The sequence below is a fragment of the Bubalus bubalis genome, chromosome 2 (genome assembly GCF_019923935.1).
Source record: "Bubalus bubalis isolate 160015118507 breed Murrah chromosome 2, NDDB_SH_1, whole genome shotgun sequence".
Lineage (NCBI taxonomy): Eukaryota > Metazoa > Chordata > Mammalia > Artiodactyla > Bovidae > Bubalus > Bubalus bubalis.
The window spans coordinates 83198572-83215009 of record NC_059158.1 but is presented as its reverse complement, the minus strand read 5'-3'; the positions used below and the strand labels follow the sequence as shown (position 1 = coordinate 83215009).

At 35.8% G+C, this 16438-nt stretch overlaps 1 protein-coding gene across 4 annotated transcripts in view; it reads right to left on the bottom strand.

Annotated features, from left to right (window-relative positions):
* Positions 1-16438, bottom strand: part of LOC102393604 (sodium channel protein type 3 subunit alpha) — a 122197-nt gene that overhangs the window by 54574 nt on the left and 51185 nt on the right. For 3 of the 4 annotated variants that reach the window (XM_006058565.4, XM_044934504.2, XM_044934510.2), the window contains 4 exons: positions 15134-15275; positions 13851-14057; positions 5669-5959; positions 384-728 (listed from right to left, as the gene is read on the bottom strand). In XM_006058565.4, coding sequence (XP_006058627.4) covers positions 384-728; positions 5669-5959; positions 13851-14057; positions 15134-15275 — 985 coding nt within the window. The remainder of the gene's footprint in view (positions 1-383; positions 729-5668; positions 5960-13850; positions 14058-15133; positions 15276-16438) is intronic. The other variant, XM_044934511.2, reaches the window with a different exon arrangement.

The following is a 16438-nucleotide window of genomic DNA, read 5'->3' as shown; positions in this document are numbered from 1 at the left end:
GTTGGTCATTAAATTATTTAATTTTAAGTATATGAAATTTCCAGAATATGAATAGACTATTATACAATTCTGGGTGAACAGACATCTGTAATAGGTTGTCATAGTGGCCATTATTTTGTGTTGAATTTGCAGATAGGAGTTTTCACCCCAAACTCTAAAAACCAGGCTCTTTTAACCTAAAGCATTTGAAAGTTAATGGTCCCATACAATTCAATTGGTTCTCAAGATTCTATTGTTTTTTTCATTCAGTAAAATCATATGTTATTTTTAAGGACTTTCATTTTGGGGAAGTAGGATAGTATAACAGGCTAAACCGCCCAGGCCTTGATTATTTCAAATCGGTGTATAATGTCAGTAGTAGCTAATTTATTATCTATTATCACCTCTGGCCGATGTCCAGTAGGTGAGGTTAGAGCTGATGGTCCACCCACCAAGGAAACCACACCATTGCAATCCACAGTGCTGTGCATCTTCCCATTGGCTGGAAGCCCTGGCACCATCCTGGATGACATACTGGCCTGACTAACGTTACTGTTGCGTCGCTCTCCGTGTCTGTGCGGCACAAACAGTGAGTCTCTCCTGCTCTCGCTGTCTTCAAATGTACTGTGTTCATCATCAGCAAAGTCATTTTCAGAACCGATATCCTTTGCCCGACCTCTGAAGCTGAAAATACTTGTTTTGCTATTGCGTCGTGGGGAAAACAGGGAACCACGGATACTTAACAGAGACTGAGGAGAGAGCAAGGAAGGAAAGAATGGGGACAGGGGACACAACTATTTAATGAAAGTCTTAATATTGCAGAATCTATTTGCTTTTGGGTAAGAATAGTCTTGCTCTTAAACACGGTTTATCAAATTTATAGAGAACACATATGTTTGGATATTTTTATTAAAGACCACAATACAAATTTAAGTAATTTTTCTGATTAGGAGTTCTAATCTGCAGTTCACTAAGTGCATGACCACTTCATTTAATCTTCACTGTAGTCCTATGAGGTGGATTTTGTTATCGTAATGTTCTAGGTGGGGAACCTGATGCTGGAGAGGACAAATGATTCTTTTTAACAGGTGGCTTTCACTCCTAAATGCTATAATCTGAAAGGGCACACAACTTGGAAACTAAGTTACAGTTCAAGTGAGACTGTTGGCTTGAATTTAAAATATTTGGACCAAGTAGGTTTCTTCTGGATGATTTAAAAAAAAAAAGGCATTATCTCTCCATTCTCCTTTTTTGAGTTTTAAAAGGAAGTTACTGTTATTTTCTGGGCCTTCTTGTCTTTTGCACATGGGCATAAAAGCCACAAAACTTATCTATGATGCTGTCTTCTAAATTTGCTAAGTTTTCCAAATGGCTACTAATGATTCACTTTGAGAGAGTATATGCCATAGCAAACACAACAGAGAGAATTCCTAGATTGTGTATAAATTATTATTCTTACCTAAAAATTTAACACTAGTTTTAAAAATACTTATACATGTCTTCACCGATAAGGGTGATGTAGAGGACAGCTTATCCTTCTAATATCAATTTAATTTTATTAAAAGGAATTGGATGATTTTTTAAAAACTTACATATATTTATGAATAAATCAAGTAGACAGTTTTTGATACTAAATAATGAGAATTTAACATTAAGTCCCTTCTTTCATTTTTTGAATGGCTTTTAAATCAGTAGCACCAAATAATTCTTTGTTTGTTTTAGCCTTGATGATAGTTTTCAAAAACATCTCTAGTCTCCTGGCGAATTTTTTACTCCCTTCCTCGTTGACAATGGCATTTCCCATATTTTGTCCCCTCCCCTGCCCCAGCGACCTCTCATGACCTGTTCTAAATTTCTGTATAGCTGGGTAACATATGTAGATACATACACATGCATATGCATACATATCCACATTCAGCTGGAAATATACCTAGACCTTTCCTTTCTTGCACGAAGCTTCAATGTAAAACCAAAAATAGTAAGTTTAGCAGAAAAAACTATAAGGAAGGCAAACTCCCTCAAATTTAGTTTTGGTCCCTCTGCCTAATTAGGTCATGCTGATTTTATTATGCCCCATTTTTAGCTTTATTTTATGGCTTTCCCCTGATTGCAAAGCACTAGAATAATCTTTTTTGTCCTCTGTGTCAGTGATATTCTGGAAAGATACTATTCATCGAGAAATGTGCTATTCCTTTGGATTTGGTTAGAAATATTCACAGGAATTAATGACTGCTCAGCTTATCCAGGCTGAGACTGTGTCTATGTGACACTCAGTTCATGTAGCAGGTTTGTCTACCCAATGTCAGGCAGTAGCTAGACTGATTTTCTAGTCATCAAAGTGATCAAAAAATTAGACATTGTGAAGACATTCATTCAGCCCTCAATAATAAGGAATGATGATGCTTTTAATCTCCTCACACTCAATTTAAATTATCAATATAATATTTTTGTGTCCACACTCATTGTTTGAAACCTTGGTGTGTATTTTGAGGTCCCAGCTTTCTGGAACTGGGATTCAGTAAGCAGAGGCAGGACACTGTGGTGGTGGTGGTAAAGTCTGACTCTTGTGATCCCATGGACCGTAGCCCGCCAGGCTCCTCTGTCCATGGGATTCTCCAGGCAAGAATGCTGGAGTGGGTTGCCATTTTATTCTCTAGGGGATCTTCCCAACCCAGGAATCGAACCTGGAGCTCTTGCATTGCAGACAGATTCTTTACCGACTGAGCTATGAGGGAAGACCCAGGACACTGGGATCTGAGAATTCAAACATAGATTCTAGGTGATTCTAATGCAGGTGGACCTCACCCTGCACTCAGAGGAATGCCAGCTTTGAAAAGAAAGTGAAGGTGTTAGTCGCTCAGTTGTTTCCGACTCTTTGTGACCCCATGGTGTGTAGCCCACCAGGTTTCTCTGGCCATGGGTTTCTCCAGGCAAGAATACTGAAGTGGGTTGCCATTTCCTTCTCCAGGGAATCTTCCCAGTCCAGGGATTGAACCTGGGTCTTCCTCATTGCAAGCAGATTCTTTACCATTGAGCCACTTGCGTAGCCCTAATACCAGGTTTGTCTTACACTAATTCCTAAGATGGTTCAATTCAATCATCTTCATATACCTGTATTAGAATATTGTCTTTGGAAACTTAAAGTCTGTCTACACATACTGGTTGGGAGTGTGTGGTATGTGTGTTCATCTAAAATGTATCTGGTACATGCCTTTAATTTGCATGTTTTTATGTTGACATGTTTTCAGAGGCGTTTCAAATCCTTGGGTTTATTTGAAATTTCTGTTCACTCTTTGGAAAGTATAATAATGGGTGTGAGTACAGCTTTCAAGACAACAGAGACTGAAAAAAGAAGATAGCAAAAATAGTATTCAGAGAAAATAAACCAAAAATAACACACTAGAAGATGCAGCAGAGTGCAGGGAATACCCACAGCTGTGGCAGCCCTTTCTCTGGAGAAAACAAGCTTTTATGCATTAAGGACCAAAAGCCCAACTTTCTTGGCCTCAGGCATGCCAAAATATAAATTCTGGGTATTTTTTTTTTGTCTTGTTCTAAGAAGGTAAATCTGAATTCTTTTTCTTAATTTTCAGTAGCGAAAGGTAAAATTGAAGCATTTAAGTGTAAGGACACAATCCTGCATGCAAGAACTGAACTTGAAGTGAATTGGGAAGTCAGAATGGAAGACACAGAGAATTTGAAGATGTTCTAATAGAAGCATGGCATTTCAAGTTAAATGTATGTGGCTTATCAACATTTTCAGTAAGTCAGCAGCTACACTTGGTTCTAGCTAGGAAGCTTCTGTTTTAAAATAAATTGCTTCCCTGTGTTCAAACAACATTGATAAAATCTTGGCAGGAGGATTCACTTTCCATTGTTTGCCTTTAAGTACTTTTTCATGTTGTACTATAAACATGTACTCTGTATTTAAGAATAAAATAATATAATAAATGTAAACTAACACCTAAAATTTATGTTAGTAGAGGACAGGGTACTCATAATTTATGGCTAATGGGCCTTAATGATTTTAAAGATATATTTGTTTTGAACATTATGCCCTGTCCACCTTGTTTGTTTGTGTAAACAAACTCTCTTTCCTTTTAGAGAGTTTTTTTTACAAAACCAGAAACTGTAAAATGCTTCTGGTATATTTTTGCTTGTGATTGTGTTAATGTTTTGTGCATATTTTTACTGGGGTATGTAACTATCAATGCTAATAGGCTATTTCTTTTACTTTGCAACATCTGCTGTCTATTTTATCCATTTATCTATCAGTCTACCTGCCTATCATCCTACCATCTCTCTCTCTTCCTATCTCCCTATCTGTCTCACTATCTCCAAATATGAAATGAACTACATATAATATATGTATATACCAATTCTGTTTTTGGTATTTAAACTCTTGATTTTCAGCTAACTTCCTATTGCTGTTGCTCCTCTTGTTTCACTCAACAGGGGCTTCTCAGCTGCGTCTTGAACATTCTGGGCATATTACCACATCAGGGCCTTCCACTTGCTCTTCAGTGAGGCTAAAATGCACTTCGATAGATAGCCTGTTCTCTTGCCTCCTCAAAATCTTTGCTGCAAGGTCTCCTTTACAGTCAAGGCTTCCCAAACCATCCTATTTAATTTTTTTTAACCACCAGCTACTGCTCTTGATTTTCTTTTCTTGCCTTTCCCCTGAAATTGTACTTATCACTTTCTGACATAGTCTATGACTTACTTATCTTGTTTATTGTCTGTCTCCTCCTTCTGTATAAAAATCCATGAGGTCAGTGAATTACATTGTTTTGTTCACTGAGTTTTTTTTTTCTAGAACTATTTCTTTCCTCTTGTGAACCATAGTAGGTGAGCAATAAATATTTGTTGGTTGGCTGACCCAGGTTAAAATAATTAGAAGAGTTAATACTTCAGAGCACATGAAATTCTAATAGAACCAAATAGTGTTCAAAGCCATAACTGTACTTATCACAGATTTCATAATTATTTACTATTCATTATGCAACTGATAAAACTTATAAGCAAAGTTGATACTATTTACCCTATTTGACTTGAAAATATGCTGAAGAATTGGGTACTTGGCATTAAATCAGAGCAAAAATAGACCATCTTTTACTTAATTCTCTTCGAGAGAATTTGGGTCATAATTTCATCCTAATGTATCATGGAATGACATCGTATCAACATAATGGAAGATACAGTACAGTTCTCACATCAAAAGACAGAAACAAAATCCAGAGACATTTCTTTGCAAAATTCATACATATCTTGCAGTAATGTATCTAATACATTAGATATTAGTAATATCTAATACTGAGATATTAAAGGCAGAAAACCATGTGCAAAAAAGGTAGGTTCATTTGAGGTCTCAAAATGGAAAAGGCAGACAAGAGATTACAAAACCTCACTGAAGGAAAAAGTTCGATAGGTAGGTTTCACTCCTCCTACCTCCCAACAAAGCAGATTGAGAAAATGGCCTCGAAATGCTATAGTGCTTAAAACTGATTACTGTAAAAGAAAAGTTATTAATGATTTAATAAAAGTCTCTTTTAAAGACAGTTTATGATATACATTTAAATAATCATATTAAATGTTAGTTCCCTGTCCCTCTTTTACATCAAATGCTACAAAAATATACGAAGATACAGAAATGACAAAACAAACTGGAATCCTTAGTAGAAAGCTGTACCTGATGAGGGGAGTAGAATTTCTTGTCACTAGTTAGTCGATTTCCATCCATGGAGAAGAGGAAACTTCTTCTTTTGACACTGTCCTCAGATTCAGACTTGGGAAACCTGTTTCCCTCTCCTTTGTTGTTTCCTTCAAGATTCTCCCTCTGTCTTCTTTTCTTTCTTCGGTTCCTCCACTCCTTAGCACTTTTGGAGCTTAATTTTGATGCTTCTGACGAACTTTCCAAGAGCTCTCCTAACCCACCTATTCCACTGAAATCTCTTGAAGCAGCTGATGCTGCTGCAACTGCCTGTGTAAATAAAACCAGGCACTATTTAGAACATGCAACTTTGGAAAACAGTTGACTGTGGTACATATGTTGCCATTTAATACAATGAACTATATTTGAAAGTGTATGTCTTTCTGGTCATTTTTATGTTTTACTACAAGAGAGTTTACTTAATAATGATACATTTTTGCATAGTATAAAGCAATATGTTAGCTTATGAATTAGAAAAGTCTGGTTTGGCACATCTTCTGAAGTCTTTTTTAAAAAACTCTGTTGAGATTAGCTTCATTTCAGGGAACAACTGCTCTCTTAAAAATATCTTCTACACTTTAAAAGCAAATGTTCTCTTAGTGGTGGTGTCTGGTCTGATTACTATTCCAATTCCATCCATAGGTTTGTTCCTCCCACTTGTGATTGTGAACAACTGAGTGGTATTTTTTTCTTCTAAATCTAGGACAAAAGACTTTTCTTTTTTTGTGAACTCAAAGCATTTAAAGTATCTACTTTTTACCTCTAGGGGGAAATAGTGGGAATGTATTGGCTAATTTATCCTCTTCCTTCATTTGAATCACATTCAGTAGTATTTATTATTCGCATTTCTGGGTTCCTGCGTACTCATCTGCTCAGTCATGTCCAGCTCTTTGCGACCCCATGGACTGTAGCCTGTCAGGCTTCTCTGTCCATGGGATTTTTCAGGCAAGAATACTGGAGTGGGTTGCCATTTCCTCCTCCAGGGGATCTTCCTGACCAAAAGATTGAACCTGTGTCTCCTTCATTGGCAGGCAGATTCTTTACCACTGAGCCACCTGGAAAGCCCTCCCATTCCTGAGGTCATATTAATCCCAGAGTCTAACACGATTAATTTATTGCATAGCACTTTTAGCTTAAAATTTTAAATGTTTATTTATTATTATTATTACAAATAATAACGAAAGTTTAACATATAAGTCAATAAATACCTGCAATAATCATTCAAAGGATTATGACTACTTCAAATATTTTCTTTCCATATTTCAACACTGAGTATACTTAAGCATTTTAGTATATGTACTGCTGAAGCAAGCGCTGCTGCTGCTGCTGCTAAATCGCTTCAGTTGTGTCCGACTTTGTGCGACCCCATAGACGGCAGCCCACCAGGCTCCCCCGTCCCTGGGATTCTCCAGGCAAGAACACTGGAGTGGGTTGCCATTTCCTTCTCCAGTGCATGAAAGTGAAAAGTGAAAGTGAAGTCGCTCAGTTGTGTTTGACTCTTAGCGACCCCATGGACTGCAGCCCACCAGGCTCCTCCGTCCATGGGATTTTCCAGGCAAAAGTACTGGAGTGGGGTGCCATTGCCTTTTCCGGAAGCGAGCACTACTTAAGCTTTTTAAATTTCTGCACCTACTAAAGAAACACAGCAGCTTTGAGGTGAAACATGGCATGCCAAATCTTTTGTATTTTTATTTACGTGAATGGTATTTTTAAATGGGAAATGATCTAAACACTAATTGGAGAGAATATGAAATTCAAAGCTGAGTTCTCATTAAGTATGTTCCTGTTTATAAACATAATCATCAAAATGGAAATAATTAAAATAGTAGACTACTGGTTCAACTCTTTACATATGTCAGTACTGAATACAAGCAACTCTAATACAGCTGCTCCTTGTTCTATCTTCTCCTCTTTGCCACTAGACATATTCTTGTCTATTCCTATAGATGGGAATTCTGTCACTTGTGTATGTGTGTTTGTGTCTGTCTGTCTGTGTGCACATTGCATATTACGTCATTTGACATAAAAAAGATTCAGTAAATGTTTGGTGAATAAGGGTAAAGAAAGGCACTATACTGTCGGTTGTCTCAGATACTGAATGGGGGTATGGGAAGAATAAGACAGACTTGACTTTTCAAGATCTTATAAAAGCTAGGTTTTAGAATAGTCTGCATAACAGAGATATATTTTAGAAAAGAACAGAAAACTCATATTGAATGCTTTGACAACATTTTCTCCTTTATTTTCTCCTTCTTGAGAAGCAGGTCCTTCTAAGTAGCTTCCATTTCTGAACCTCATCTCAACTAAAAATTTTAAAAAAGGTTTAAAACTAAAGGTACTATGAAACACATTCCATGGGATTAACATGACCCCACGGATGGGAACCATAGTATTACATATAGTACGAAATATATGTGTTGGGCCAAGGAACATGTAAAATGTTTATATTGATTGCTATATTCATTATAGAAACCGAGATCTAAAACTTGATAAAAGACAATCCTAACATTTAAATGAAACATTAATTCAGAATTTGTATATTTATAGAATGCATATAATCAGATATCCAGATTTTTTTTAATTGAATTTTTCTCTTTTTTTGGCTGAGCCATGTGGTATGCAGCATCTTAGTTTTTAGTTCCCTAACCAAGGGTCAGTCAAACTTGTGCCCTCTGCAGTGGAATCTTTGAGTCTTAAACATTCAACCACCATGGAAGTCCCAATTAAATTCTTGATCATGGATATCACTTTTAATGTAAGTAATGAAAGATGATAAATATTAAGGGCCCTTTATAAATATGAATAAATTTAATATAAAAGTATACAATAAAGTAGATAAATGAAGGACTAATTTGAGCAAGTTAAATATAGTTGCATAGTGCTTGATACATAGGAGATACATAATTTACAGCACTCCTTGAGAGAATGAAAGTATACATATTTCTTTTTATCCAAATAAAGTCCTTAATTTTCCTTTCCACTTTGTATAGAGAAAAACATAGAATTCACAGTGCCAAATCATTTATTCACTTGTTTGTTGTCAGGAGAAAAGGAAGTGGAAGTGGTGGTAATAGTCTCTTGACATAATTCTGAAACTCAGGTCCATTAAAATCACTTCCAGAATTTGTTTTGCATAAGACATGATTTCCCTTCCTAGACTGGGTAAACAGTTGGAATAACTCAAAACCAAAACAGATTTTTGTAAGGCAACAACGGTAACCTCCCGACACAACACATTTTCTGTGTCACTCGTCAGCTCGAATCTGTCACTTATTCCACTTCCAGGGATTTGTCAATTCCCTCAGAGGCAGATGTTTCCTGTCACCTCCCATGTCTGTGTACCTGTTTATACGCAGCTCTGTGACATGGCCAACGTCCTGCTTACTTAGGCTAATAGCATTACTTTCACAGTGGGTTTGCTGAATTCTTATTGTAACAGATAACAAATATGTGCTTAATATTTCCACAGGGAATAACATTTTGTTTTTCTTATCTCTGTGTGAAACAAAAGAGGCTCTATAACTTACTGTATCTGTGTGTCCTTAAAAAATAAAATAAAAATATATCTGTGATTATACTTCAGTGTAAACATAAGATCCAGTTTTTAAAATCTCATTTTAAAACCTCAAGACATTAACTATACTTATTACAATTCTACCCCAAATTATATTGGGCCTCTTAAATGTCACTATTTCTAATTTTGTCCCAAAGTTTACTGCTAAATTTTTTCTATCAGACCAATATATACTTCTGTGGAATATGCTACGCTGAGCACTTAGACATTTAAAGATCACAAATTAAATGCCAAACACAATTATGATGACATAGGACAAAACATTTCTCTCTTTGTCAGTTTGTCTTTGACTTTTAAAGTTGTACTTGGTTTGTGAGCTGAATATGACTTTTTTTCATGTCTAAACAGTGATTAGCACTTAGAGGTCTTTGAACATATATTAAATAAAAATGGAAATGATGCTAGACTTCATGAAGTCTTTAGCTAGATAGCAGTTTTTGAAGAGTCACAAGTGATTAACCAGATTGACATTACACTGGAGCCCCAGTGATCTCATGGGTATACTAAGTCTCCCTCTCTTTCTGTCCCCACCTCCCACCTCTCCATCAGCATGGGCTATTTACTGGTCACTGTTATCTGCATTGTCAATAAGGAAGTAAAATCAGCTTAGCACCCGTGCCATCCCCATCAATATTAAAACACTGGGATAATTTACCCTGAAATCAGTTTAAACTTTTGTGTATATGAACTTAAAGCTGAATCAAATCATGATTTGATCTCTGGACTCCAATAACTAACTTTCAAGTGAAAAGAACTGACATTTTGGCTGACCTAATTAGGATTTAGATAATTAGATTCTTTAAACTTCTACTAGACATAGTGTATTTACTGCTAAATTTTAAAGATTATACTCTTTTAACTGATGTAATATTTTACCCTAAAATGGCTGCAGTTCAGAATACATTCTTACTCCTGTACTGTAGGTTGGTTTAGTATTCTCATGCACATTGCTTTGTCTGTTTATGTAAACGATGATAGAATAACCCAATGCTTTAAAATACAACTAGTATACACTGTCTATATGTGTATACACATATATATTATTTCCTATAACTTTTATTTTTAGCTTTGAAATGAAAAAATTCTTTGCCCTGTAAATAGCTACCATTTCATCATCTTACAAATGTGTTTTATTTGTAACGATCTGGAATAAACTCTTGAATACTTGAAATATAGGAGAAATTCCTGGCAAGCATGAGGTATACTTTATAAGTTACACTCAAGTTATCACCAAATTAGTTTATGACTTTTTTTTATAGATCAATAAACTGTAACCATGATACTACTCTGTACCCAGTGTTAACAGGAAAATAGAGTCAGCATGTTCAGCAACTGTTAAGTATATGGTTGGTCTGAGTAACCAGATAAGCAATTCATTGTCAAATCTGTCTCACCAAAAAAAAAAAACAAAAAAAACAAAAGCCTCCGTAAAAAGTACCTATTGCTGTATGTTGTACATCTTCAGAGTAACTCAGAATTATTAAAAATTTAAATTTTCAACACACAATTCCAAGGATATACTGACATTCAAATAATGCCTCTAATGTTTGGGAACATCCATTTAAAAAAATCGCTATGCACAAAAATTATTTGGATTTCTGCTTCTGGTTGAGATATAGTAACAGATCTGATTCACTCTTCCTCCTAAAACAACCACTAAGCAGCCTAGATACATGTAACAATGGTTTTAAAGAAATTATGAATGGGGGCATTGAGTTGAGTTTTCAGAAGGGTTTTCATGTAGCAGTAGGGAATAATTAGCCTTAGACTAAGTTCTAAGTTATACCTAACAAATCTTCAAAGATTTGAAGATGGAAAAGGCTCAAACTGTTTACGAGTAATTTAACTATGTTCCCAAACTAAGATCAAGAATTTTTATAGCAATACAAAAATATCCAGCACCCCAAAAGATCAAGTTTCAAGTGTGTGGAATTTAACCAAAGTTTGCAATAATTGTAAAAAAAAACAGGGATATATAATCAATAATGAACAGAAATGATTAAAATTGATCAAGATCTGACACAGATGTTAGAATTTGCAGACAAGGACTTTAGGACTCTATAAACATTTATTATAACTGTATTGTGTATGTTCAGTATGTTATCTATGTGGGAGAAGTAAAAGAAATTCCAATCAAGCTTTTCACGATGAAAACTATAATGTTTGAAATGAAAATACCCTGGGTGGGACAAAGACAAATCTGATGATGCAGAAGAAAAGATGAAACAGTAGAAACTATGTGAACTGAAATTAACAAGCTAATTCTAAAACTCATATGCAGCTACACATTTTAAAAATATATTTGACCAAGAATAGTCAATACAGTCTTGAGAGAGAAAAATAAAGTTGGGGAGTTACCACTATCTGATTTCAAAACTCACTCAATAGCTACAGTGATTAAGAGAGTGTGGTTTTGGTGTAAAGAGAAATAAATCAATTGAACTAAATAGAATCCAGAAATAGACTTACTCACATATGGACAATTGATTTTGACAGTTTCAAAGGCTGTTTAGTGGAGAAAAAATATTTTGTTCCACAAGTGATGCTGGAATAATTAGGTATCCATATGCAAAAAAAGGGCTTCCCTGGTGGCTCAGGTGGTAAAGAATCTGCCTGCAATGCAGGAGACCTGGGCTCAGAACCCCTGGAGACTGGACTAACTACCCACTCCAGTATGGTTGCCTGATGATTACATTGACAGAGGAGCATGGTGGGCTACAGTTCATGGGGTCACAAAGAGTCAGATATGAGTGAGCAAATAACACAACAGCAATAAATTTTTAAAAAGGTTCAACTCTTAAATCACACCACCTTACAGAAAAATTAGCTTAAAATGGGTCTTTGACCTAAATATAAAACATAAAACTTGCAGAAGAAAAATTAGGAGAAAATATTTGTGATGGAGACTTGGCAAAAAATATCTTAGATGCTACACCAAAAGCATGATCAAGGAAACAGAAAAAAAAATCTTGATAAACTGTACTTCATCATAATTTAAAACTTTTGCCTTAAAAAGTACAGTTAGGAGGATGAAAGACAAATTACAGATTGGGAAAAAAATGTATGCAAGGAATAGTTATCATGAAGGACTTATTTTTTTTAATATATAAAAATTACTCAATCTCAATGATAAGAAAACAACCTAGCTAAAAATATGGGGAAGATAGTTGAATATCCACTTTACAATAGAATCTATACAGATAGAAAATAAGAACAAGAAAAGATGATCAGCTTCACTAATTGTTAGGAAAATGCAAAATGAGGCAGAAATGAAATATTGCTTAGTAGAATGGTCAACAGGCTTCCCAAGTAGCTCAGATAGTAAAGAATCTGCCTGCAGTGCAGGAGTCCTGATTTGATCCCTAGGTCAGAAAGATCCCTTGAAGAAGGGAATGGCAACCCCCTCCAGTATTCTTGCCTGGAGAATTCCCTGGACAGAGGGGCCTAGCAGGCTTCAGTCTGTGGGTCGCAAAGTCATGACTGAGCAACTAACACACATGTAGAATGGTCAATAAGACTGACCACACCAAAGTTGGTGAAGATGTAAAGGGTATAATTCTCACCGACGTGAATTTGTATTTTGATTTGTCTTTCCATGACTTTCATCTTTCAATTTATGTTTTTTCTTGTAATCAAATATTGTTCTTCTCTCTTTTTTCCTCAAGACATGAATGCCCCATTCTCTATGTCCCCCTAGCCCAAACAGCCTTTAATACTAATGAAAATTTAAAGTTGGCTCTAATAGCAGATGCCTTCCAAATATCCTGATACCCTATTGTGCTATAGAAATCCTGAAGAATGATTAAGCATAGGTAGGCATGAAGTTTTGAGTTCAAAATTTGAGATCACATTTGAGATCAATCAATACAGAATAAAACTTCAAGTGTAATTAGGGGTGAAATAGGAATATTTGGAAATACCAGTTATGTATCTTTTTTGTATTAAACTGGAAATAAAGTTCTTCCCTGAGATTTCATAAGATAATTGCATAGTTAACCTCATCCTGAATATGTTTTCTACCCTGAGCTAATTTCCTCATGAAAGTGAAAGTGAAAGTCTCTCAGTCCTGTCTGACTCTTTGTGACCCCATCTACAGTCCATGGAATTCTCCAGGCCAGAATACTGGAGTGGGTAGCCTTTCCCTTCTCCAAGGGATCTTCCCGACACAGGAATTGAACCCAGGTCTCCCACATTGCAGATGGATTCTTTACCAACTGAACACAAGGGAAGCCCAAGAATACTGGAGTGGGTATCTACCCCTTCTCTAGCAGATCTTCCCGACCCAGGGATAGAACTGGGGTCTCCTGCATTGCAGGCAGATTCTTTACCAGCTGAGCTATAAGGGAAGCCCTCAGTTTCCTCATATATAACATCTAAAAAGTTACTTTGACCCTAACTTAAGAAACAATTTCAAGTTTCAATAGCTTTCTCTTTTCTAATGACAATGCCAGTGTGCCATATGAAAAGCCAGTACCAATTTTACCTCTGTGGTACAATATGCCTACTTTAAATAACAATGATGATATTAATAATTAATAACATTAACAATGATGATAATAATAATAAAGCAGCTTTGCTTTTTATCACCTGAGCTTCTTCCTGTTGCTTTTTAATCTGTTCAAGCATCTGCTGAAATTCAGCTTCTTTCTGTTCAGCCTCTTCCAGCGTTGCCTGATTCTGTTCTTCATAGGCCATGGCCACCACAGCCAGGATCAAATTCACCAGATAAAACGAGCCCAAGAAAATCACCAGCACAAAAAATATCATGTATGTTTTTCCAGCAGCACGTAATGTCTAGGAGGAATAAAAAGATCAATCTCAACAGTATTTTATAAAATGCCCCCAAATAAAGATCTGCTTACTAACATTAGATAGTCGGAAGACGAATGCTTATTAGCATACAATATATTTGACCAACATTATTTTTTATTTTAAAATGCACACACACACAAGTAACATTATTTGAGACTTTACTGTAGTGTCATTTGATGTAAGCATACACCTTTTAAATTTTTACATATTGGATATACATTTGAGGACTACTAAAATGCTTTTTCTTAGAGTCTATAATGCAGGAAAATATTACAAGTAAGAATACTATTTTAATTCCTTTCAGTGGAGTTACTACTCAATCCACACTGTCTTTCCACGTCATCTAGAGATAACATCGTTTTTCCCTCCTAGAGCCAATTAACCTTAAGTTGAATTTGAAATTTTTATATAATTGAATTTGAAAATCTTTTCACATGTTTCACATTATGTTTCACATAATATCCACAACTATATTATAAGCTCAAGTCATGAACATTCTCTGCATCCTCCATAGCCCCTAGCAGAATGCTTCTCAACAAAGAATGTCAAAATATGTGTACTGACTGAATGAACAGTTGGGATCCTAGGCACACTCACTTTATGATAGACCCTTCTCAGTATTTTAGAGTATTATAGACAAATACCTCTACTTGTGATTTCATATATGCTCATAAATTTAAATTCTATGCATGTTATTTTGAACCTTACTGCTGTGCTCTGAATGCGAGTGTCCTACCAATTCATGTGTTAAAATCCTAATGCACAGTGTGATGGTATTAGGAGGTATGGTCTCTGAGAGGTGCTTAGGTCATGAGAGTGGGACCCTCATGAATGGGATTAGTGCCTAATAGAAAGAGTCTCCAGAGAGATCCCTAGACCCTTCCTCCAGATGATGACACAGCAAAAAGTTATCAACTTATGAGCCAGGAAGAGGGCTCTTGCCAAAATGCACTCATGCTGGTGTATTGATCTTGGACTCCCCAGTCTCCATAACTGTGGGAAATATATTCCTGTTATGGTCTTTTGTTATTGCAACCCAAAGGGACAAAGACATTTACCAGCTGATAAAGGTTCTCCCAGTAGTCTTGAGTCATGAGTCGAAACAGAGACAAGAAAGCCCAGCTAAAAGTGTCGAAGCTTGTGTAGCCATAGTTGGGGTTTCGACCAGCCTTCACACAGATGTATCCTTCTGGACATTGGCTGCAAGAGAGAGGAATGGAGCTGGGCTCAGCAGAGCAGTTATAGCTATTTGAATACATATTGATTTATAGGAATTGTCAAAACCCAGAGTTGCTCTCTGTGATGAATTTTCTTGCTTTCTTATCCAGAACACTTTAGGTAATTGCTCACAGTGAAACTGTTATCAGATGAAATTTATCAGGAAAACCAATAGAAAACTCAGGTGCACAGGAGTCCTATTTATAGACCTTTAGCATGGCAGAGCTGCAGAAATCACACATTTTTGCACTGACACCTCTCTTTTCAAAGTGGCAGCAATCAATGATTAAAAATGAAAACCCAGAAAACCCAGCCAAAAGGTAGGGAACTGCTTAATAAATTACTTCATTAGCCACTTCTGTAAAAATTCCTAAAATACAATTTTTATTTTAGAATAATTTTAGATATGCAGAAAAATTACAGAGTACAGAAACTTCCCATATGTCTTATGCCTGGTTTCTTGTATTACTAACATCTTACTTTGGTATGTTTTAGTCAATATTGATACATTATTATTAATCAAAGTCTGTCATTCATTCTTATTTTTTCAGTTTTTCCTTGATATCCTTTTTACATTCCAAGATCCCACCCAGGAGGCCACATTATGTTTGGTCAGCATGTGTCTCTAAAGCTCCTTTTGGCTGTGACAGCTTATCAGATTTGCCCTTGTTTTTGATTACCTTGACATTTTTGAGGAATACTTGTCAGGTATTTTGAAGAATTTCTTTCAGTTGGGATTTGTCTGATGTTTTTCTCATGATTAGATATTGAGGTTATGGATTTTGGGGAGGAAGACCACAGATGTAAAGTATCATTATCGTTATATCATATCAAGGGTACATGCGATCAATATGATTTATCACTGTTGATAATAACTTTCATCACCTGACTTGAGATAGTGTTTGTCTGGTTTCTCCATTGTAAATTTACTCTTTTTTTCCTTGTTTTTCCATCCTGCTCTCTTTAGAATAGTCATTATGTGTTGCCTACACATAAGGAACAGGGAGTTATGATCTACCTTCTTAAGAGTAGAGTATGTGAAGAAATGTATTTGGAATTCTACATGAGATTTATCTATTATCTCATTTATTATCTAATATTCAATCTTTTATGAGTATATACTCATGGATATTCATTTTACACTT